The sequence below is a fragment of the Typopeltis vanoorti genome, unplaced genomic scaffold (assembly GCF_054136105.1).
Source record: "Typopeltis vanoorti isolate ZY-2024b unplaced genomic scaffold, IOZ_Tvanoo_1.0 HiC_scaffold_24, whole genome shotgun sequence".
Lineage (NCBI taxonomy): Eukaryota > Metazoa > Arthropoda > Arachnida > Uropygi > Thelyphonidae > Typopeltis > Typopeltis vanoorti.
This window is the reverse complement of record NW_028328064.1, coordinates 5,071,199-5,097,994: the sequence shown is the minus strand read 5'-3', so window position 1 is coordinate 5,097,994 and position 26,796 is coordinate 5,071,199. Positions and strand designations below refer to the sequence as shown.

At 37.3% G+C, this 26,796-nt stretch overlaps 1 protein-coding gene across 2 annotated transcripts in view; it reads right to left on the bottom strand.

The window, feature by feature from the left end:
* Positions 1-26,796, bottom strand: part of LOC150092192 (disintegrin and metalloproteinase domain-containing protein 11-like) — a 1,236,934-nt gene that overhangs the window by 480,414 nt on the left and 729,724 nt on the right. For both annotated transcript variants that reach the window (XM_090415260.1, XM_090415259.1), the window contains exon 24: positions 1,292-1,370. In XM_090415260.1, the coding sequence (XP_090271386.1) occupies positions 1,292-1,370 (79 nt within the window). The remainder of the gene's footprint in view (positions 1-1,291; positions 1,371-26,796) is intronic.

Here is a 26,796-nt window from a genome sequence, read left to right as displayed (position 1 = left end):
GTTGTGGTTATAGTGTCGGAAAGGCTGGTGAGAATCAGAATCCAGAATTAGGATGACAATAATGGTATTGCCTTTGATGTACAGCATTGATTTGTATTGTATTGTAATAAGGTGATGAAGCCATCACCTTATTACAATAAGGTGATGGCTTCATTGGACAAAGGAGATGGATACGCAATAATATACTTAGATTTTGCAAAGGCTTTTGATAGATTACCGAATAATAAGTTGATAGTCAAACTAGAACGGATGGGGTTTGATATTAGACTAGTGCATTGGATCGGAGATTGGCAATCTGATAGGTAGCAGTAAGATGTGTATGGAAAGTCACTAGCAGTGTGCCTCAGGGGTCTGTTTTATGGCCACTACTGTTTAACCTTTATGTTCATGATATCGTGGAAAATTTAATTGGGGATATACAGTCGTTTGCAGATGATGCAAAGCTGGGATGAACTATGAAGAATAGAGAAGATGTTGTGGCCTTACAAAAAGACTTGAATAGACTGAATGAATGAATGGGCAACAGAGTGGGGATACCAGTTCAATGTTGCAAAATGTAAGATTTTAAAATTTGGGAAACAAAGATGGGATGCAGAATTTACTCTTGGCAAGGATATATTGTTGGAGGTGGAGGAAATAAGAGATCTTGGGGTGATAGTGGATAAGGATCTAAAATTTAGAGAACATATTGCCAAAATTGTGAAGTCAACACAACGAATTCTGGCAATTATGCAAGAAGACAAACACTTATAGAAGTAAGGAAAGTCTGGTTTCATTGTATAAGGACTTCATTAGGCCACATATATATGTGAGAGATTTGATTACCTGGTTTTTAAAAGGACAATGAACAGATGCTGGAAAGGCTCTAGACGTGATTGACTAAGGTAGTTTCTGATTCCTGGAATGATGAATATAAAGAATGGTTGAGAAGATGCAATTTACAGAGTCAAGCAGATAGGAGGAAGAGGGAGTGATACGCTAGAGATGCACAAGTTGTTAATGGGCTGATATAGGATTAACGTTGAAGAAGTTTCTCATAAAATGGTGGGAGATAAGGGAAAAACAAGAAGTCATCCCTAGAAGCTGTAAGAAGGGAATGAGCAAGGAGAGTTGTGAATGATTGTAATGCATTGCTTTAAGAGTGTGGTGTCTGCAGAGATTTTAAAGTGTTTAAGGCAAGGTATGATGAGCTGTGTGTGTGCAACAGATGAACCTCCTAGATGAGTCTGTGACTCCATGGGGGTCTTAGGATGATAACAATACCTGCTAACTGTATAATTAGAACACATACCTTATTTTCTGCACATTTTGTTCCATCTCTCACCATCCCAAGATTGGGTATATCTGATGTAATTGATCCACTGGTTACTCTGTAAGATATAAAAGAATACCATTAAGTAAGAATATTCGATTTTCAAAATCCAGGACTGCATTGAGAAACAGGAATATTTAAGAAATTCATCATAAAATAAAATTATAAATATGGAATACAACCACACGTGATATAGAAACAAAACTCTTAATCATCATTCTGGCTCAGCTTTAATTCGAATCTCTTTTCATACCTTCTGTGCAGCACTTATAAAACAGGCACAGAACTATGGTTAGATTTGTTTGCTTATTTTATTTTTTTAATAACCATCCTATCAATGGAAAATTAGAACTAATTGTATATTTTAATACCTTAGTTAAACATAAGTTATAAAATCTGGGAACTTACTCCAGAGACAAAGCATGGAATGTGATTCATTTCCATGTTTGGCCTAAGTGCTTGTTCTCTACAAAATATAAGAAGAACTTATATAGACCCAAAGTAGTCTATACCACTTTAGGTGTAGTCTTTAAAGCAGACTACTTCAAAGTAGTTTATACCACTTTAGGTCTATACATTAAGCAGGATTGTTATATCTATCTATCCTATCCTATTTCCTTATCCATATGGCTCGTGGGGATAGCTATTTGCTATCATACTAGAGAGATGAGTATGAGCAAGTTGGTTTTCCATTACCTGCCCCTTCCTTGCCATAGTATATTTATGGTTGTAACTGTGTGTGTTCAAGGGATCGATTTAAATTTGCCTGTTTTGAGGATGAAAAACCTGAGTTACCAAGAGGAATAACCCTCCACCTCCATACAAGACTAGTTAACTCACCTTCAGTTGAAAGAGACCATATAAAGATTCCTCGTACTACAGATGGGAATCGAACCCAGGTCCTTCCAAACAAAGAGCTTCGTCTATACCAACTGAGCTACGGAGGCTCTGGATTGTTATGTGAAGAAATGAAATTTTTCTATCACTGAAGATATTCATGCATATCAAAGTGACACTGGGATTCAAACTGACAGCTTAGAGGCTAGAGATCTGAGATAATATGCATTTGGCCAGATTGAAACAAAATGATGTAGTGCTTCTTTACATTACTTTGCAATTCACTTTAGAAATTAGCTGGAGCCAGCTGAGAGGATCATATAAATGCAAGTAACACTAAGAAGTAAGCACCTGATGGTCCACTTTCAGGAATTAGCAATCCCATTGCAAATAATAAATTGTAGTTCAGGTTATAAATCAAAAAAATAAAATCACTACTCAAACTTAAAAAAAATTGAAATTGTTGTTTTTAGGATAAGTATTTCAAACAATATCCACAGGTGTATATAACTGATTATATAGTTTATATTAATGGCTATAATCATTATTATTATTATTTGATACCTCCAGGAAGTCCAAGGGAGGGCACCTACACCACAACTTCATCTCCACCATTCAATCACCAACCGACTGCAAGTACACCAATGCCATCTACCACTGACCATCACTGGTATTTCCAGAGACAATCACAAACATCCATGCCCACGGCAGGATTTGAACTTGCAGCCTTTGGGCTGGAGAGTGGACGCACTAGCCACTCGGCCAACCAGGCCGGCATTATATAATGTATTGGCAAGACAAGGAATAGAGTGAAAGTAGGTATGTTGCTTTTTAAAGTCACAAATGTTGTATAACTAGTGTCTGCAATTTCTTACTGTAAAATATTTTAAACTGTTTTTTTTTTTTTTCCTATAAGAAGAAATAATAAGAAATATTTCATTTCTGTTTTGTTGCAAGTTTTTAACACCAGTCAGAGTGAGGGCCACAAACAACAAATAGCCGATGCTTAACTTGTGTGAAATATATGTTCAAAATATCTAAAACATATCATATTCAGATGCTCATTTTAAAGTGCTCCAATTACATACTCTTACAGACACAAACTACAAATAGCTACTTTGTCCAACTAGCTTTGAATTTTTTCACATTTCTGTATCTGAAATCCATTAATTCATGTTACCATTTCAAATAAAAAAATAAACAATAAACAAAAAATAATAAGAATAGTGCCACTTCTAAAACCACATTGTTTTGTTGTAATTGGCTTATTCCTGCTACTGCTATCTCTTCCTGTTAAGCGTCACATTCACTTGTTGGGAAAAGGAAGCAGCTGAAATTCTGATTTTTACAAATGGATATTTGTTATATTTTTTGAAAACTTTATAGAAATATGCTTCATATTTAAATAATACACAGATGCTGTTTTGAGTTTTATTTTACTTATTTATTTCATTCTTTTTTTTTTTTTCAAAATGGGAAAAAAAATAGCTGAGAAGTATAAAAATAATTTTTCTGCATTTTATTTACACACAGAAATATATCTGTGTATTTGAATATTGCAGTATTATATTTCATATTTGCTAATTTACAATTAAAAGTTTATAGCTACTACTCCGTAAATTTCTTAATCTATGAGGCATCAAGTCATTAAAATAGGGGGGGGGGAAGAGTATCATTATTATTAATTATGTGACACCTCCAGGGAGTCCAATGACTCATCGAGGGAGGACACCTACTCTACGGCTCTCTGTCTCCACCACTCATATCCACCAACTAACCGCAACAACACCAACGCCATCTACCAGCCACCACCACTAATATTTCCACAGACAATCACAAACATCCATGCCCATGGAGGAATTTGAACTGCAGCCTTTTGGCTGGAGAGCGGATACGCTAACCACTCGGCCAACCAGGCCAGCAAAAAGAAATAACAGCCTCTAGTGAGGATCATTACTGAGAAACATTATCATGACTATAGAGTACATTCTATATCATTATCATGACAAGAGAGTACATTCTATGGCATTCTATATCATGACTATAGAGTACATTCTACAACTACAGAATTTCTCAGTAATGATATTGCTAATAATATTCACTCAACCTATAACATATTTATCATACTGAAACTTACAGTCCTTAACACCCCCAGCATTCACAAAATATACTCTAGGAAAAAAAAAAAAAAAAAAAAACTACTCTGCATACCCTTCTTCACCACTCATACACAATTTCAAGAGATGGCCTCTGAATCTTCTTCTGTCACCTTTTACTCTTTCTAAAACTCCATCTGTATTGATCTGATAAAATACCCTCACTAACTTAAACATATTTATCACATCATTCTTGATGGGGAGGAGGTGGAGAGGATCCAGAGGCGAGTGACCAAGATGATAGCGGGTCTATGGAATGAACCTTATGAGAACAGGTTGAACATTTGTGGGTTGCAGAAATTGGTTGATAGGCAGAAAAGGGATGATATGATTGAGACATTCAAATTATTGAAGGGTTTTTCTATAAGATTAATTCAGAGGATATTTTTCAGAACAGGACTGGTGGTGGGAGGACTAGGGGCCATCCATGGAAACTGGGCAAGAGTGTGGTTAGCAAGGATGTTAGAACTAGGTTTTTTACTTGGAGAGTGGTGAATGAGTGGAATAAGCTGCCAGAGTCTGTTGTGGGTGCCATGACTGTGAATGAATTCAAGGCAAAGTATGATAAATAATGTGTGGATGTTGAATAGTTGTTCTTGACATGATGTTTAGGGCCTCCCTCGATGAGTCTAAGGACTCCTTGGAGTTGCCCATAATAATAATTACCTCTTTTCCTTTTATCTCCATTAAACTCTGTAATTGGCATTTCAGGGCCCTCATATTGCCTTAGTCACTTGCCAATGGACTTCACCAATATTTCCACATTACAGTGAAAATTAGGTGACCAAATCTGATTACAACAGACGAATTGCTATCTAACCATTACTTTATACAGTATTACAACCATTATTCCTACATGTCAGTGTGCTCCTTATTATAGCAGCAATGCAATGGAGTCTTTGCAATGTGCCCTCTAAACTTCGGTCTACTGTCAACTATCACCACTAGATCTCTAATCCCATCCACTTCATTAAACACAGTTCCATCAATATAATACAGATACAGCCTTATATCTGTGGGGCTCTAAAATTCAACACCTTGCACTTAATATTAAAACTAATACCTCACTCATCTGCCCAAGATAAAATTTTCCGGAAGAGAATTATATAATTCTCTTCAACTTTGTATTATCAGCAAACAACTGAAGATCCCCAGTCATTCCATATGAAATATTATTAACCAAATTAAGCAGCAGGGATCCAAGAACAGAATTCTGGGGTTGACACCACTCATTACCTTTCTTTTTTATGATACCGTGCCATCCTACACAATTCCTTTTACATGTTGCACAATATCCTTTACACCAGCATGATATACACTGATGAAGCGCCCATTAACCCCCAACCGGCCACGATGTCTAGGATAAATCCGGATACGAAGCAGCTCTAAAACCCATTGAATAGCATGGATAAGAAGTGCAATTTGGTGTCACTATTTCATCCACATTGGCCAACAGGGAGGTTAAATAACTCCACTATATCCTTTGCAGTGGTCACTCAGCTACCATAACTACACACCAGCATCAACCTGTGATAATTATTTTTCCCCTTGCCTGTCACATAGCAGAAGAATTCTCTTCAATTATCCTTGGCCTGGCCAATCCTCCTCCCACGCATTACTTTTTATTTCTCTACCATGCTTGTCACCTTCCTCAGACTGCACTTCAATGTCCTCATGCATCTCATCATTTTCTCCTGAAATCCAGCAAACAGTGTTTGCTGAATTTCATTTTATGGATTTTCATAGTTCATTCATTTTGCTTTTACTTTATTTATTCATTTAACTCTTAGTATGCCATTATACATTGCTTGATCAGGTACTGCCTTATCAAATCCCATGCTCTGCCAACACGTTTTCTATGCAGGTTATCAACCTGATGCATTGATGAAAGTGACTACTGAGATTCCCATTATCACTCACCTCATAATTCCACATACAGGTATCCCTTGATATATGTGGTTAATTAATCCTCGATGGACACCGCATATATCAAAACCGCATTATTCAATGTTAAGAATTAATGGGAATAATTATAATGAATCCTGCAAAATATAAAAATTTAAACATCATTTATTTTTTAAGTTGACATGTATTTATATATTTTATTTATATATATTTGTTACATAAAAACTTATATAACGTAAATTGAACAGTGGTAGCTTTTTTTTTCTCCTCTATGATTTTGCGATAACAATCAATTTGTTTATCTAATCAGTGACTAACGAAGCCTAGAGCTCTTCCGATGCTTGCTTTGCTTTCTCCATTATCAAACCTTTTACTAATGTCAATTTTAGTATCCAAAGTAATAAGTTTTCATTTATTACTCTTTTTCGAGACCATGGTTATGAAGGGTAATGCTTTACATAATTTGAAACTTACATGATATGCAAATAGGCTGTAAGCGTACACTGTAACACATACACATATATGTCTGTACGCACCACGCTCTGCTGATAAATTGAAGCACTGAGACTGAGGCCGAGAGTGAGTTATTAACGTTAGAGCATGACTCGTACCACGTGATCTGATTGGTTTGATTGACCAAGTCTAACGCTTTGCTTATTTTCAAACTTTTTGGGCCGCACTAATCAAATTTGATACCGCATACATCAAGTTTATTGTCACAATAATTTTTTGTGCTAATCAAAACTGCATTAATCAAAGCCACATATATCAAGGGATACATGTATATCCTTTTTTCACAACCTGTTCTTGTTGAAAGTTTATTTTTCACTTGGTTAGAGTATAATAAATTTAGTTTAATCCTTTATCCAAGTGTGAGCAAACAGGCGCAAACTTTGTTTGCTCACACTTGGATAACGGATTAAACTAAATTTATTATAACCTGTTCTTGCTTTACCACTTTCCAAACAAGTATTTTACAGCTACTCTCCAAACCGGTTGCAGTGTGATACGTCATGTTGGTATCTTATTAGCAACCACATCCTCACAAGATGTGGTTGCTAATAAGGTATTCTCCTCCTTCCAATCCACATTCCTATTACTGAAATCTCCCATTAGGATCATTTTCTTTTTTACATGCCCAATCAATATGCCTAAACATTTCACAATCAGTATTCTCTATATTCTATGGCCTGTAACAACATCCTATCAGATACACTAGTCTGTTAATTTCAACTTCCACTCTTTGTGAACACAATTCCTCTGCTATCATTAATGGTACCCCCCCCCCCCCGCACTCTCCAAATTCTCTTTTCATCTTCCTATCTTTCTGTTGTATATCCTTCCATTACTATTCTTGACAGTACATCATCCTTCAACCACCAAGTTTCACTCACATCAATTATCTTTCAGCATACTGACTCAATCAATGCAACAAACTAGGCTTCCTTTTTCTAATACTCCTTACATTGTGCAAACATAACAATCTCACAATTTTGTGGCCATCCTGCCAACATCATCACTTTCTACTCCAGCTGCTATAGCATTTCTCTCTCTTTGGTCCGACCACTTCCATTTCTCTGATCCAGACGCTGTCATTCCCACCATCACTTTCTACTCTAGCTGCTGTACCGTTTTTCTCTGTCTTTGGTCTGACCACTTCCATTTCCCTGATCCAGACTGTGATTGTCATTCATATCATCTCATTCCCACCCACACCCTCTGTCCAAAAAGAAGCATGTGTTTCATTTTGATAGAAAATAAAACACAGGCCAATTATAATTATTCAAATCATTTATTTCAATCAATATACTCTCCCTCAACTTCAATACAGCGTTTGGCATGGTCAATTAATTTGTTAAATTAGTTTTTTTTTTTTTTTTATCGGTTTTTAGGATACTGTTGAGGGTCGTGATTACTGCTGCTTGAACATTTTTAATGGTGAAGTATTGCTTTCCTTTCATCGGCAAATGAAGTCGGGGGAAGAGAAAGAAGTCACAGAGTGCTAAATCAGGTGAATACGGCAAGTGATGCAACACAAAAAGTGTCACACAATGTTCGAACGATGAGATGCTGCATTATCATGCAAAAGTGAACAGCTGCCTGCATCACGATATTCATGCTGTAAGCAACAAATTCTCGCTATCAACTGTTCATGTATCAAAAGTCGATGATGAGCTATCGCTCATCATCGACTGTTCGGCCAGGCAGAATGAATTCTGCCTGGCCGAAGTAAAGACAATCAGCATTGTCTTTACTTTTGACTTTTCCAAGCGACTTTTTTTTTTCTTTTTTCGGATGCCCTCTTCTGGCGGTCTCCACTCAGCACTCTGGCGCTTTGTTTTGGGCTCATACTCAAAACACCATGTTTCGTCACCAGTAATGATCGTTTCAAGAAAGTTTGAGTCCTTACAAGCGGTTTTAATGAGTTCTTGCAGTGTTCAATTCGATACATTTTTTGGTTGTCGGTCAACTTGTGGGGAACAAATCACGAATTCAATTTATGAAGGCCCAAACTATCAATCAAAATGTTGTGCACAGTTGATTTTGGAATCCCCAATTCATCTTCGATCAATCTCACGGATGATTTCAGGTTTCTTTAATGAAATCGCACACTTTTTGGATGTTAACTTCGCTCAGTCCAGTTGTTGGAGAGCCTGGCTTTTCGTTGTCCTCAAGCATCTCACGACCACTTTGAAATCGCTTAAACCACTCATACAGGATAAGCATTCATCACCATATGCTTTAGCATTTGATGTGTTTCAGTAAAACGTTTACCAAGTTTGACACAAAAGTCAATCACAGCTCTCTGTTTGAAACTTATTTTCCAACCGTTCATCAAAACACACCGTCACTCTTGGCACTATAACTCAGCTTGTAATGAAACAAATGTCATAAACAGTTGACACAACACTAATGAAGGTTGCCGCTTTCCACAACAAAAAGATACAATAAGTGGTGCCCATTAGTTTCTTCTATTTTGGAAAAGTTCGGTTTCTTTTTGAACAGGGGATGTACATTCATTCCATCACTTTGTCATTCTGTAATTACATGTTCAAGCTTGTATCTATCTTCTTCCTGTCTCCTTTCTCCAACTATGCTAACCTGCTTCACAATCTCTCTCTCTCTCTCTCTCTCTCTCTCTCTCGGTGTTTTCTCTGGATATTGGTTGAAAAGTTTTATTGATATCAATAAATTGTGTGCAATTTACATTATTATCAGTCAGGACCTCCATGGAATCACAAGAGTCATTGTGAGAGGTCTATCCTAGACAACACAAAGCCTATCATAATACTCCTTCAACTCGTTCACCATTTGTGCTATCACCACACTATCAGGCAATGCATTCCATGGTTTGACCACCCTCCATGTAATGAAACTACTCCTCACCCTCTGTATTCTTTCCAAGATTAATTTAACTCCTTCAAATCTCCTGAGGACCAAATCTGATCACAATAGTCTAAGTGTGGTCTGATCAGTGTTTATGCAATGGAATCACAGCTCATTTATCTCTACTGACCAGCATTCTTCTCAGTATTGTAGCAATCCTCTGGCAGGGCATGAAGTGCAGCCAGTGATATTTATTTCAAAAATGATGAGTATAATGGAGTATAACTGTGTATGATAGAGCAGTGTCTTAAAAAAAAAGGAGGGTAACCAGTAGCATGCCCAGTGGTTCTGTTCTTGGGCCCCTGTTGTTTAACTTCTTCATAAATCATATATCATGTGGGCTGACTGGGGCTCTTCAGTTGTTTGCTGATGATGCAAAGTTGGCGAGAATTATAAGTAGCAATGCTGATGTTAATTCCCTTCAAGAAGAACTGAATAGATTTTTGACTTGGACAAAGGAGTGGGGTTGTAGTTTTAATATTAATAAGTGTAAGGTGTTGTATTTTGGAGGGCAGAAATATATGGCTCCCTACTATATTGATGGAATATGCTACAGGAAGTGGATGAGATTCAAAATTTGGTAGTGATGTTGTCAGCAGACTGAAGTTTAGAGGGCATATTGCAAGTGTTGAAAAGACAGCACATTGTGCCAGTATGATAATGAAATATACTGACATGTAGGGATAAGGGGGTAGTTGTGACACTGTATAAAGCAATGATCATACCATACTTGGACTATTGCGCTCAGATTTGGTCACCTGTTTTTCACTGTGATGTGGAAACACTGGAGAGGATCCAGAGACAAGTGACTAAGACAATATCAGGACTCTAGAATGTTCTCTCTGGGGATAGTTTGAAGGAATGCAGATTGCAGAGTTTGGTAGACACGAAGAAAATAGGTGATATGATAGAGACATTTAAGTTAGTGAAAGAATTTTATTGGATTAATCGAGAAAGGATTTTAAAAAGAAAAGAAGACGAAAGGGTATGGAAGTTATGTAAGAGCATGGCGGAAAAAAGGGTGTGAGGAGTAGATTTTTTACATTGAGAATTGTGAGTGAATAAAATGAACACATTACCAGAATATGTTGTTTATGTAGGGAGTGTAGAGGATTTTAAGTTTCAGTATGATAAATATGTCATAATTAATATGTTGAAATGTTGAAACCTCCCACGATGAGTCTGCTGACTCATGGAGGATCTAATAATAATAATTATTATTATAGATGGAGGAAGAGGAATAAGGAATTCAAAATTAGTACAGTAATACAGATGTTTTGCTTATGACCACTTTATAGTGCTGCCTTATTAAATTCATGTGTATATTTCTTTCATCAAATAATTTACTTTTTTTTTTTTTCAAGAAATTTTATCTTGACATTTTTGCCCTCTTTGTTGGGATGAAAACTGGTATTTCACATCTGCAAAACAGTATGCTTCAAAATCCTGCTAGAATTACTCTTTTGTTTATCTGAAAATTAGTCTTTCTTTTAATTTTTTTGTCCCACTAGAAATAAAATGTCAGAATAGCAATAACAGTGTCTGTTCATTCTGTTACTGTTATTCTTAGCATGTACTTAGGAATGTATTTTACAATAGACTATTTAGACTTACATGCTGGTTTGGATTCATTATGGGGTTTAATGGAATAAATACAGCACACATAAATAATTAAACATCTTTAATCATTCCTATGTTTCATCTCAGTCACAGACATCACCAGGGAAACAATATTAAAATTGCAAACACACAAACACCAAGTGGTAAAGATTAGACTGAAAGCCTAAAGGTCCTATGAAAGCACCCTCAATGGTTGCTGTTGGCTATCCTTAGATGTATTGGCAGGAGGCCTAAAAATTAGTTTCCATCTTCGGAAGTTTAATACAACCACATTTATTAACATTAGTTCAGTTTTTTTTTTAAAATTCTGCTTCTGATCTTAAAAAGAGTCTTTGAAATTTGTGTTTTTTTGGTGAAGCAAAGTACAATTGACCATTGAAGAATGCAGGTTTGAACTATGAAGTTAAACTTATATGCGTTTTTTTTTTAAATAAATATATTGGAATTTATTTTTTAGAGATTTCGGAATGCATTGTCATCACTTGTAATTCAAAAAAGTTAACCATCAGAAAAGTTTATTCTGACATTTGTTTTCCAACTAATGCAATATTTATTCATCATCAAATTCCTACTCTGTATTCTCGTGAATATTATTATTATTATTTTTAAAGGAGACCTCCAGGGAGTCAAGAACTAATCGAGGGAGGCTGTACTATTCACACCAGCTGTCATACTTGTTCTTGAATTCTTTCACACTGCTTGCACACACAACATCCAATCCAAATGCATTCCAATAACGCCCCATTCTATAAGAGAAAAATCTAGCCCTAACACCCTTCTTGACACCATTCATTCTCAACTTCCATGGATGCCCTCGTGTCCTTTCCCAACCCACCATAAAATGTAAAATTCCATCTACTAAAATTCTGTATAACCCTAAGATGAAAAGCCAAACGGCTATTTTTCTGGCAAAGTTAATTAAATTAAGAGGATAAAAATCTCTTATTATTTTACAGCCAGTATGCGAAACTCTAAGATTGAAAACTATGATCTACGAGTTTCATGCCGATGAACTATCGGCGAATCCAAGCGTAAGTGACCACCTGGTAGTACCACACCAAGGCAACTTGAAGCAAAGGTGGAGCAAGCTCCCTCACTATCCTTGATATTTTCTCATAATGTAAAAACACACAGCTCCTAGGAGATGTAATACTGCTTTACATTATGAGGAGAGGTCACTACCCAGACCGGTTTCAACCATTTTTGAGGTCTCATCAGTGAGCAGCTAGACCTGGATGATATCAAAGTTTAAGTGAAAAGAACTTACATACCATCACTATACGAATGCCAGAAAGGTGTGCCCATATATTATATTATAACTAAGATGAAAAGCTAAACTGCTATTTTTCTGGCAAAGTTAATTAAATTAAGGGGATAAAAGTCCCTTATTATTTTACAGCCAGTATGCGAAACTCTAAGATCGAAAACTACGATCTACGAGTTTCATGCCGACGAACTATCAGCGAATCCAAGCATAAGTGACCACCTAGTAGTACCACACCAAGGCAACTCGAAGCAAAGATCCTAGGGCTGTGTGTTTTTACATTATGAGAAAATATTAAGGATAGTGAGGGAGCTTGCTCCACCTTTGCTTCAAGTTGCCTTGGTGTGGTACTACCAGGTGGTCACTTACGCTTGGATTTGCCGATAGTTCGTAGGCATGAAACTCGTAGATCGTAGTTTTCGATCTTAGAGTTTCGCATACTGGCTGTAAAATAATAAGGGATTTTTATCCCCTTAATTTAATTCTGTATAACCCTTTCAGAAGTTTGTAAGTCTCAATCATATCAGCCTTCTTTTTGCTGTTTGCTAGTATCTGCAGCCTACAAATTCTCAATCTGTCATTATAATCCCACAATCCTGATATCATTTTTGATGCTCTTATTTGCACTCTCTCCACTGTATCAGAATCACCACAGAAACTAGAAGAACAGACCTGCATGCAGCAGTTCAAGTGAGGTCTTATCGAGGCTTTGTAAGGAGGAAAAATGACTTCCTTATCGTTACATGTCAAGGTTCGTTTCAGCATTTTTGCTGAAATTTTTGCTATATGACCTTTGAACTTCAACTTCCTGTCTACTAAAACTTCAAAATCCCCTCATCAGTTTCTTCAAGCATAATCCCACCAATATAATACAACATTGGATATCTAATCATACCAAAGTGCATGACTTTACATTCATTAACACTAAAATGACAGCCATTTTTCTATGCCCACAATCACAGCCCATTCCAATCATTCTGCAAGTACTGCATATTATTATTATTCAGGCCTCCATGGAGTCAAAAGACTCATCGTGGGAGGTCCTTCCTAAGAAACACAAAGTCTATCAAGACTCATCGAGGGGAGGTTCCCCCCCCCCAAGAAACACAAAGTCTATCATACCATTCCTTGAACTCATTGACCGTTCTCGCTCTCACCACTCCATCAGGCAATGCATTCCATGGTTCAACCACCCTCCATGCAAAGAAACCACTCCTCACCCTCTTGCTCACAGTTTCCTTTCGTAACTTCCAGGGATGGCCTCTTGTCATCACTCCTTCCCGCTGTTCAACCAAGCGAAAGAACTCCCCCAGTGTCAACCCTGTAACAACCTCTCAACAGCAACACTCCTGATTATCCTACCTATCTTTGCATCATCAGCAAATAGCTGTATGTCACATGTTGGAAGGACTGATCCTTCAGGCACATATCTTCAGGTTACCTTGAAAATTGTAGATTCACAGGGAGATTGTCCTGTTATTCTCGTATCAGTAATTATCCTATACAATTATTCTTCTATATCTATTTGATAGGATCTTCTCACCAACTTATATGACTCAATCATATCAACCCTCCTTCTCCATCTGCTGAGCTCTGAAGACCACATTCCCTTGACTATCTATATACCCAATATTGACTGGATCTTTGCACTGAAATCCAAATGAAGCTTAATTAGTTATACAGTGCCTTATACAGCGGAACTATCACCTCCTTATCTGAACATGTTAGTCTTCTTTGCATTATAGTGTAGTGTAACGGGTTGCATTTGAATGACTTTGGAGTGAGTGCACTAGAAAAAGTGTTGCTAGATGGAAGTAGTGTGTGATGCGTGCAAGAGATCAGAAGTAGCAGATGAAGTGAAAAATCAGGAGAGAGAGGTAAAGAAGAGACAGAAGTGCATGGCAGTGAGAGATGAGAGAATGCAAGAGGAACAGGAAAACAGGGAGAGCCTGGATGGACAGGGAGACATGGCATAGGGAGTGTGGATGTTGAAAGTGGTAGTGAATGTATGTAGAAGGAGTATATTGCAATATGGGCAGGGAAGTTAATACTGAGGGGATATGTGGTAATTGGCGATAAATGTGATTCGGCAAGGGCAGGTGTGGTGAGTAATCACAACCAACAAGCGACTTGGATAGGATTGGTTATAGATCTAAAAATGAACGACTGGGTTTATTTAAAAATGTTGTTTATTTGCCCTAAAATCATTGGAATAAGTGAATCATGATTGAAAGAAGATGATATTCTAATGGGAATAAAAATGGAAGGATACAGTATTTTATGCGATGATAGAATGGATAAGAAGGGAGGGGAAGTGCTAATGAAAGCAGGGGAATTATGCAACATAAGGTCAACATGAAAGAGAGAAATAGTGGTAATGGTTATGAGGTAGTGTGGTTTAATGCTGAGGTTGTCAGGAAGACATGTTCTATTGGAAGTTGTTATAGGCCAGGGAATGTAGAGTGTGGTGATGAAGAAATGTATAATCAACTTGGATTAGTAATTATTATGGGTGATATTAATTATGGAGGTATAGATTGGAATGAAGAGATAGCACTTGGGAATAAGGAAAATGAATTTCTCAAGTTCTTGAGAGATAACTATCTCAGTCAACATGTAAAGGGGAGGGGCACGTGAGGATCAAAAGTTATAGATCTGATCATTTCATCAGAGGATGTCATTGTGAGTAGGGTTTCACACTTTCCTCCAGTTGGTGAGAATGATCATGAAGTGATCACCTGGGTTATGAATAGTAATATGCACACTTCTGTGAGGGAAAGGATATATGTGGAATTATAGGGCTGGTGATATTGACAATCGTAGGAAACAGCATGGAGCTATAGCATGGATTGAGTTGAACGGTAAGGAAATAAATGCTGCTTGGGAATTGACAAAGAAATACATAACAGTTTCAACGAGTGAATGTATTCTGAAGGTCAAAAGGCTGAATAAGGTAGGTGTAAAATGGATGAATGAGGGACTCAAGCATGAAATCTGGAAGAAAAAGGTACTTTGGAAACAGTACAGGATGAATAATAGTAATAATCAGTTTCATGAAGCATATAAAGAACAAGCCAGGAGAGTGACTCAGTTAATAAGGAAAACAAAAGTGAGTATGAATAGAAATTGGCAAATCATGCAAAGAAAAACCATAGACAGTGTTTGAGATATATGTCAAGTAGAAGAAAGAATGATCATGGTAAGATGATGTTAATGGTAGAATGGTAACTGCTGCAGAAGACATTGTTGAGGTATTTCAGTGATCAATTTATTATTATTATTACGTAACACCTCCAGGGAGTCTAAAGACTCATCGAGGGAGGGCACCTATTCTACAACCCTCCGTCTCCACCAAACGCAACTACCTTCATCATCTATGCCAACGCCATCTACTGCCGACCACCACCACTAGTATTTTCACAGACAATCACAAACATCCATGTGCATGGCGGGATTCGAACCTGCAGCCTTTTGGCTGGACAGCGGATAAGCTAAACACTCGGCCAACATTTATAAAGGTGTTTCATCGTGATCAGGGTGGAATCATGAGGAACTTAAGTGTAGAGGACATAGTAGTGGATGGCTTAATTGTGAGTGAGCTGGAGGTATTTGAGGAAATAAATAAGCTTGATAAAACTGCCAATAAGGCGAGAGAATTGGATGATCACCACATATCTTAAGGGAATGTTCCAGGGAATTGGCAGTAGCATTGGTATGCCTGTTTAATAAGAAGGGCAGATTGAGAGAATGTAAATTGCAGAGCCTTCTGAATAGGAGGAAGAAGGGAGATATAATTGAGACATATAAGCTAGTCAGGGTTTATTATCAGGTTGACATGGAAGAGATTTTTGATAGAATGGGAGAAGGAGGTAGAACAACAGGCCATCGCTGGAAAATGTATAAGGAGGGTGTGCGTGCAGAGGAGTGAGGAGCACGTTTTTTGCATGGAGAGTGGTTGGTGAATGGAATGCATTGCCTGAGTGTGTTTTGAAGGTAGACACAATGAATCAGTTTAAAGAACAGTTGGATGAGCATTGTGTGCAATAGTGCATACCTCCCACGATGAGTCTCTGACTCCACGAACATCAGATGTTAATAATAATAGTAGCAGTTTTCTGGGTAACTATTCCAACTTTTATGACTATCCCTGAATTTCAGTTTTCTATCCAATAAGATCCCCAGATCCCATTCTCCTGAACCTGTGACCATACCATCTCAGATCAGTTCTACACATACACATTCCTAATGCTAACATTGTCAAGTTCTTTACTAATATCTTCATTTTTAATATGTTTCTGTCATTTCTGCTATATGCTCGCACCTCTAATTTATCTCAGAATTTTCATGTGTGGTATCGAATCTAAGATGAACTATTTTTATTTTTAACACGTCTCAGAGCCATAAGTGATTAGTTTTAGTTAAATTTATAGCATACTAGCTTTGCTAATTGTGATGTCTATTTACATATAGAGAATGACAGCGGAAATAATATGCACATTTTTCAACCCCCCCAATAACATTCATAAGTTTTCCAATAAACCCTTACCTTAGGAAAAAGAAAAATTTCAGCTCTTATCGGACACCATCTATACTGTTTTATGCTAATTTATGTGAGAGCATGTTGCTCTCTAGCTTAATATATTGCTCAATGATTTTTAAATAAAAAGATAATAATAATAACAGGACTCTAGCTTTGATGTGGTAAGATTTTTTTTTTATTCCCATCATAGGTCAGGTCAGTAGTTTTGATGGTTGACCAAATTACTATGACTTCAGCATACCATGTAGATCGTAATGTAGCTTGTTTCTCTGTATAGATGTGTATACTCCAGATGATGACCTTGATATGAAGGTCGAAACATCGAGTGATTATTTTTGTTTATACTAAACTGAAGTTTTACTAAACATGGTAGTTGTTTCCATAATTTTTAATAATGAATGCTGAAAGGATTCTGTTACATTCTGTCACAGATTTACATGACTCTCCTTGCTACAAAACACCTTACTAAATTACTTTTGGCATTCACAAGACAATCATGTTCATTTATTAAGAACACTCTTTATTTCAGAAGAGAAAAGATATCAGAGCTTTGCCTTTGCCTGGTGATCTCTTATTGAGCTTAGATATAGTCTTTATTCACTAATATTCTTCCTAGATGAAACTGGACTTCTTTCAGCATGACTTTCCTGTGGATATTATTCGCATTTTTGGCTTTGCTATTTCCTCTGGCTACTTCACATGTCAAAATACAAGGTTGTTTGAAACGTTTGGTAAAAAAATAAGTTAAACACATTTTTTTGGAAAAATCACCTTTATTTCTCAACATAGTCTCCATCTAGGTCTACACATCTGGTCCAGCGAGTTTCTAATTTTTTCATCCCATTTAAAAAGTAGGATGTGCAAAATAGTCATTGACAGCCTTGATGACATCCTCGTTTGAAGACAATTTTTTCCAACCAAGCCAAATTTTTACGTTTGGGAACAAGAAGGTCACACAGGTCTAAAGTCCGGACAATACGTCGGATGTGGACCAATTTGAACCTCAATTCGTGAATTTTGCCATTGCAATGGCCGACGTTGAGACGGTGCATTGTCTTGATGAAAGTGCACATTTTTGTGCACCAATCTTGCCAGTTTTTTCTTCGGTTCTTCTTCTAAATAGTCCAACAATGATGCCTAATAGATGCCTGTATTATCTTATCCTTTTCCAAATAGTCTATCATGATAATTCCCTGGCAATCCCAATAAAACAGTGGCCATCATCTTCCCAGCTGATAAAACAGTCTATGCTTTTTTTTGGTGCTCTTTCACGAGGTATTGTCCACTGTTTTGACTTCTGCTTAGACTCACGTGTGTAGTGGTGGATCCAAGTTTCGCCTACAGTCACGAATTGCAAAAATCCTGTGAATTGCAATTAAACATCACCAAACACTGCATTGAAATGTGTTTTTGCATGAATTTTTGACCAACAGTAACCAATCACGGCAACCATCGTGCACACAACTTTTTCGTGTGCAATTTTTTACAGGATATTATACAGTATAATACAGGATATTATACACCCATTCAGCTGAGATGCCTACATTCTCAGCAATCTCATGCACTTTCACTTGGCAGTCTTCCATAACGATACCATGGATTTTGTCAATCATTTCCTTCGTAGTGACCTCAGTCAGGCGCTTCATCTACGATGGACTTACGACCATGTTTAAACTCATTTATTCAAAAATAGATAGTCTTTAATGCTTGTGCAGAGTCCCCATGAATTACATCTAACTCGGTTTTCATCTGTGCAGCCTTCTGCTTCTTCAAATAAAAGTGTTTTATCACTGCACGAAACTCGTTTTTCTCCATTTTTATGAAAAATGCAAACACAGTCATTTTAAATGTTTGCCAAACTAGAACTACGCTTTGCACATGATCAAATTTTGCCAGGGATCATGAAAAAGATGATACATGCCGACACTGGTATGAATGAATGAAATGTGTTGCCGTCTATTGGAAATTTACCAAACCTTTCAAACAACCCTCATAAGCTTTACCAGCAAACTGAGGGTACAGCCGTGAATCTCTGACTTTTTCTCCAACTCTTGATACCTACTTAATGGAGCAATTCGAACAATGCTTACCTCAATGCTTATGCTAAAGATATGTAGATGATATCTTTGCAAATTGGCACACTTCCCTTACAGAACTTCAAGATTTCATCACAAAGATCAACAGAAAAAGTTGGAGACTCGTGTCTTCACCATCATCGTCACATCCAGTTCATTGTTGAGGTAAAAGAAGATAATCAAATTTCCTTTCTAGAACTCTTCTTCACGAATCAGATGTAGCCTTCATTTTTCTGTTTTTAGAAAGAAAGCCCATATGGACTTTACATTCTGCTCTTTCATATCATCATCCTTGTCAAAAATCTGCACCATTGAGATGCCAGTAAATCAAGTTGGCTCTCTGTGCTGTACTGAAGATATCTCAGGAAATAATTTATATCAGGTCTGCCTTTCTTGCTAATAGTTTTAAAGAGTCTTGTGTCAAAAAAAAAATTGTTAACAGGTATAGGTTTTTTTTTTTTTCTCATTATCTGCCTCTTAAGGGGTAGTTATGTTTTCATTCCTTATGTTAAGGATGTCTCTGAATGAATAGTCACAATGCTTAGATCATTATTATCATTTGACTTCCATGGAGTCAGAGACTCATCGTGGGAGGTAATCACTATTGCATACAATGCTCATCAAACTGCATCTTAAACTGATTGAATGTGTCCACATCCACAACACACTCAGGCAATGCATTCCACTCACCAACTACCCTCCACGCAAAGAACCTGCTTCTCACTCCTTTGCTCACACCCTCCTTATACAGTTTCCAGCAATGGCCTCTTGTTCTATTCCCTTCTCCCATTCTATGAAAAATCTCATCCATGTCTACTAGATAACAACCCCTGGCCAGCTTATATGTCTCAATCATATCCCCCCCCCCTCTTCCTCCTATTCTCAAGGCTCTGCAACTTACATTCTCTCAATCTGTCCTTGTACTCCACATTCCAAAGACCACTGACTACCTTTTGTGAATCTTCTCTGTACCCCTTCCAACATATCCTCATCACCATGAAACCTTGGCGACCAAATCTGTGCACAATAATCCATATGAGGCCTGATCAAGGCCTTATACAATGGAATCATAATCTCTCTATTTCTGCATGTCAGGGTTCTCCTCATCATTGGCATTATTCGATGTGATGTCTTCACAACTTGTGCAATGTGGCACCTGAATTTCAGGTCCTTGTCCACCATCACTCCTAGATCTCTCATCTCCTCTACTTCTGTTAAAGTTTCCCCACCAAGTGTATACTTTGCATCCTATTGTTGCTTACCAAATCTCAAAACCTTACACTTGGCAACATTGAACTGATAGTTCTATTTACCTGCCCATTCATGCAATCTATTCAAGTCCTCTTGTAAGGCATTATTATTATTATTATTATTTGTCACCTCCAGGAAGTCCAAACACTCATCGAGGGAGGGCATCCACACCACAACTCTGCTTCCACCACTCACAATCCACTAACTGACCGCAACTATATCAATGCCATCTACCGCCGACCACCACCACTGGTATTTCCACAGAGAATCACAACCATCCATGCCCACGGCAGGATTCAAACCTGCAGTCTTTTGACTGGAGAGTGGACACGCTAACCACTTGGCCAGCCAGGCTGGTAACATCAGCCTGACTGTGCTGGTAGCCTACAGGTGTCGCTTCATCCTATTTACAAGATTTCTGCTTTTTTTAGGCTCTGCAAAAGATAAGCTTTAGTCTGCTGTGGAATCTATCAAACTCCACAGTAATGTGGGTTATGTTTTGTCCAAACTGCCAGATCAGCAGCCACCTAAATTATTTTAAATTCTGCAAACTGAAAGCATTGGGACTTGGAGAACATGGCATCTCCACCAAACATCGAATTCTTTAGAGGAAGTTTAAGGTTCTTCACAATGTTTAGACTAGTACAGAAATGAGAGACTGAAATTATCTCTATTACAGGCAATAGTATTTCTCAAGACATTCTAGCTAACAGTTTTATTTTATTTTTTATTTTTTTAAATTAATACTTTGTCTCTTGTTTAAATCTGTACAGTTAGGACTTTAATGTATTTCATACTATGCTTACAATATATCATGCACGTCTAGCTCACATTATCATTTTCATTGCTGAGTCTTCCAGGTTTTCTCTTCTACTTGAAAGTCATACTGAAGATGCATTTGGCATTAAATGTGAAAGTTTTAAAATAAAAAATATTATGTGAATATGAAATCTGTAGTGAGTTCCTATTTATCTAGTTTTAAGGCAATGATACTGAGAACACTGATGTAAGGAGATTATGGTTTCATTATATAAAGCCATGATCAGACCTGATTGCTGTGCACAGATTAGATTACCTGATTTTCAAAACAAAGAAAAGATTCTGGAAAGATGTAGAAAGCTGAATAATTGGAAAGAGTCCAAAGATGATTAACTACGGAGGTTTCTAGTATTATCTAGTATCTACATGAAGAAAGTGTCAGGAAATGCAGTTTCCAATCTAGTTGATAGGATGAAGAGGGGGAAGGGAATATGATCGAGACATATAAGTTGGAAAGGGATTATTATTATTTTAATGTGGAAAAGAGGAATAAGGGAGAGGAATTGGTGGCTTAGATAGCATCAGCCTGTCGAAAAATTATTGGGATCACTGAGATGTGGTTGACAGAAGAGGATATAATAACAGGAATAGAAGTTGCTGGGTGCAGCATTTTTTGGCAGGATAGGAAGGGAAGGTGTGGTGGTGGAGTACTGCTTATGATAACTGACGACCTATGTCCTCTAAGAGTGGAGACTTCGGAAGGCAGTGACACTAATGATTTTGAAAGCATATGGTGTGAGGTAGAGGTGGGCAAGACAGGATATTTAGTGGGTGTTGCAACGGACCTAGGAGTACAGAGGGTGGGGACCAGGAAATGTTTAGACAGTTGATTTTGGCAAGTGCAAGAAGAATGAGTGTTATGGGAGATTTTAACTACAGTAGTATAAATTGGGGAGAGGAAGATGCATGTAGCAATAAGGGAATGGAATTTCTAGAATTCTTGAGGGACAAATGTCTTAGGCAACATGTAATAGAGGGAACAAGAGCATCAAGAGTTTTGGATTTGGTTATAGCATCAGAGGAGTTGATAATAACTGAGATGACATCTCTCCCACCAGTTGGAGAGAGAGACCATATGGTTTTGACTTGGAAAATGAATAGACATGCAGGCGTATCAAAGAGACGGGAACCTATGTGGAATTATAAGGTAGGTGATTATAATAGTCTAAGACGTCAACTTGGGGAAGTTTCATGGAGGGAGGAATTGGAAGGCCGGGATATCATTAGTACGTGGAAAATTGTGAAACAATATTTGTTAGCAGCAATGGTAAGTTGTATACCACGAGTGAAGAAGAGGACACAATTTGGAGTAAAGTGGATGACAAACAATATTAAACAGGAATTGCATGCGAAAAAGAGGCTATGGAAGAGATATAAGGAGACAGGTGAAGAGAAGATGCATGAAGAATATAAGACACAGGCCAGAAGAGTGACTAGTGTGATAAGGAAAGCAAAACTGGAATATGAGAGGAGATTGGTCCTAGGATCCAAAGAAAATCCTAGGGAATATTTTAGCTATGTGCCAGTAGGAGGAGAAATGACTGTGGAAGAATGATATTGTGGGATAAAAATGGGAATTGAGTCTAATGCAGAGGACATAATGGAATTATTCAATGAACATTTTATTGGAGTAGTTCATCCTGCAGGAGTCAGTTTTAATGCTAGAGGGATTGGGCAGGTTCCAGGTTTAGAGGTACAGGAGGAGTGTGTTTCAAATACCGAGTACTCTGGATGTCAGTAAAGCTGTGGGTCTGGATGGTATTTCACCACGAGTTTTGAGAGAATGTGCTAGGGAACTTACAGTGCCTTTTGACCTGGCTTTTCAATGAAAATCTGGCTACGGGAAAGGTGCCCATGGAGTGGAAGGAAGGTAAGACAGTGCCATTGCATAAGAGCGTTAGCAGAGTGGAAGTGTCTAATTAGAGGCCAGTTTGTGTGCCATCAGTACTTAGTAAGATCTTGGAGAAAGTAGTGAAGGACCGTATACAGCATTGGGCAGATGAGGGTAATGTTATCTGTGAGAGTCAACATGGATTTGTGAAGGGGTGCTCTTGTTTTAGCAATATGCTAGCCTTTTATGATAAAGTTACAAGAGCATTAGATGAGGGAAAGGCATATACTGCTATTTTCTTAGACTTAGCAAAGGCATTTGACAGGGTGCTACATGATAAGCTGATATTTAAGTTGCAGCACATGGGTCTGGATGTCAGATTGGTCAACTGGATTCAGGATTGGCTGTCCGATAGGTATCAGAGAGTTGTGTATGGTGGGGCAGTTTCAAGGAAGCAGAGGGTTACAAGTGGGGTCCCACAGAGACCACTACTGAGACCTATATTGTTTAACCTTTATATCAATGACATTGTCAGTGGGTTGCAAGGGGATATGCAGTTGTTTGCAGATGATGCAAAGCTGAAAGGATTATTAGTAATAGTGCAGATATGGTAGCCCTGCAAGAGAATTTGAATAAGCTAGATAGATGGGTAAATGAATGGGGGGGATGGGTATCAGTTTAATGCAGCAAAATGTAAGGTCTTGAGGTTTGGGAAACATCGATGGGACACAGCATCCTCTATGGGAAGAGTTATACTGGAGGAAGTAGAGGAGACAAGAGTTCTGGGGTTGATGATTGATAGAAACCTGAAATTTAGGGGACATATTGCAGGGGTGGTGAAGGTAACACAAAGGACTGCTGCAATAATAAGAAGGACACTGACCTGCAGAGATAAAACAGTTATCATTCCGTTGTATAAGACCCTGATCAGACCACACTTGGACTATTGTTTTCAGATTTTTGTCCCCAGGATTTGAAGGGGATAAATTAACTATGGAAAGGATACAAAGGTGGATAACAAAGATGGTTTCAGGACTGTACAATGATAGTTATACGGATCGGCTGAGGGAATGTGGACTGCAGAGTTTGGGGGATAGAAGAAGAAGAGGTGATATGATTGAGACTTTTAAATTGTTGAGTGTTGGTTACAGGGTTGACACTGGGGAGTTCTTTTGCTTTGTTGAACAGCAGGAAGGAGTGATGACAAGAGTCCATCCCTGGAAGTTACGAAAGGAAACTCTGAGCAAGAGGGTGAGGTCCCCCCCTTGACTCCATGGAAGCCTGAATAATAATAATAATAATAATAAAAAGGTTTATCATAAAAGAGGATAGTTAAATAGAAAACAAAGGCCATTCCTGAAAGGTGATAAAGAGGCTGTGAGTAATGGGATGAGGAATGAGTTTTATGCATGGAGAGATGGTTGAGTGGAATGCACTGCCCGAGAGTGTGATTAATGCATTTACTGCAGAGCATGATATGCTATGTGTGAGAGAAATCTCCCGCAAAGAGTTTTTTCACTTCATAAAGCTCTGATGATGATGACAATAATAATATAACAACAACAATCATAATAATAATACCATTATATATAACAGTATGAAAGTTTATCTCTCATTTTGTCCTACCATTCTGCTCAAAAGATATAACAAAATATACAACATACACTGATTTTTACACGTTTGTTTACAAGCCCAGTTACCTACATACTGCTGAAAGATTGTATATTTCTGATGTTCAGTAACACTAGCTAAGAATGTGAGTAACTAACTATGAGTTAATGCAGTTATGTGTTCTCTCAGTCATGAAGAATCATGCACCTTATAATGAGATAAGTGAAGGCTAGCACTTCTTATCCATATAATTTCAACTTCATTGTTCACTTTGGATTCACTCTAATCAGAATGTCCTAGATCTCAATACAGTAGTCAAGATGTGGTCTGATCAGTAGACATTATACTGTTAACATTCTTCTCATTATTGCAACAATCCTCTGGGCTGTTTTTCAACCTTTGCAATGGGTAACTTAAATTCCCATTCATTATAAATTTGCTGCTTTCTCCATGGGATGCTCAATGATCAAAGCTGAATAATGGATAGGAGACCTCCATGTAGCATTTAAGTAATGCAGAGAACTGGCATAATGTCGTCCTCACCTTCCTGTGGTGCTGCCTGTTAGTTATCCACCTGGATACTGAGCAAACAAGGATGGGCTGGCAATTTGGGATTTAGCTGACTAAACTGTATTTTTTTATTGGCTTAAACCATAGTACAAAATGATGGTATAACACAACAGAATTTCATACTGGCTTGAACTCCACCCAGTTAAACAAGGATTACAGTGTTTTCAGCAAAGAATTAGGGCAAACTGATTTGTTTGCCCTGATTAGTAACAAAAAGTTAACTACTAGAACAAATCCCTACTTAGTATTGGATAAGTACCAGTTCAACATAACACATACTACCAAAACGAAGACAAACACAGTTGGGATCTTTCTAAGTAAAAAATATAAGATGACAATATCAGCCAATAACATTCAGGGTAAATCCCGAAGAAAACACTGACTAATTCAGCCATAAGAAAAAACGTTTATTCATGTTATCTTAAATTAAATCTAGCTTGATGGAATTTGTAATTTTTTTTTTCCACTAGAGGTCATGCCAGTAGAATAAAGTGATCAAATCATTGTTTCTCTAGCTTATGGTTTGTAATGTAACTCCTTGTCTTGTATATTTGTGTATGCTCCAGATGATGATCTTGATATGAAGATCGAAACGTACGGATAATAAAAAGAGTTAGTTATAACACGGTTGTAAAATCCATAATTTCAAAAATGAATGTTGATCACTGTGTAACACTAAAAGAAAGGATTATTCAAGTATACTTGAGGAATGGCTAAAAACTATTGTGGAATGGAAGCTTAGTGAAGAACCTTAATACAGCTTTGTTCTAGTAAAGGCCATATGGAAGTTGCAGGATCATATTTCACTTTAAGACAAACAGTTGAGAATTCATGGGATTATTAAGAAGGATCTGTATTTAAGTTTCATAGAACTGGGAAAAGCATATACGAGGTGCCAAGAGGAAAGCTGTTTAAAACACTACAGTTATATGGTGTAAATGGGACATTATATCAAGCAATATGTGGTCTCTATTTGAGCTGTAAATCAGCAGTTAGAATTGAAGGAGGTATAAGAAGACTGTGTGATGTTAAATCAGGTTTGAGACATAGATGTGCACTAATTTTGATGTTGTTTATCATCCATATGGATCATATTATGATGGAAAGTGGTATTAAACCTGATATCAATATTAGAGATGTTAATCTTTGCTCATTACTTTAAGCAGAAAATGTTATATTTGTAAATAAATCCAATACACATCTGCAAGATTCTCTGACAAAATTAAATAACCATTGTAATAAATGTGGTATGAAAATTAGCATTAAAAAGACAAAGCCAATGAAAATAGGCAGAAGCATTGAAAATATCAACTGCATCATGAATGGAGAACCTATAGAACAAGTCAAAATTTCAGATATTTAGGCACAGTTTTTACTGAAGATGGCAAATCAAATATCGAAATAGGCAAGAGAAGTAGCAAATATGGTATGGTGGAAAGCCAACTGAATAAATTTATATAGAATAAAAAGTTAATCAAAACACCACACTAACTGTATAGAAGACAATATTCAAAACAACTGTAACTTATGGACTGCGAACTGGGTTATAAATGAAACACTTGTTCAAAGAAGACTGAAGACCATAGTTATGTCACTTCTGAGAACATTAATTAATGTA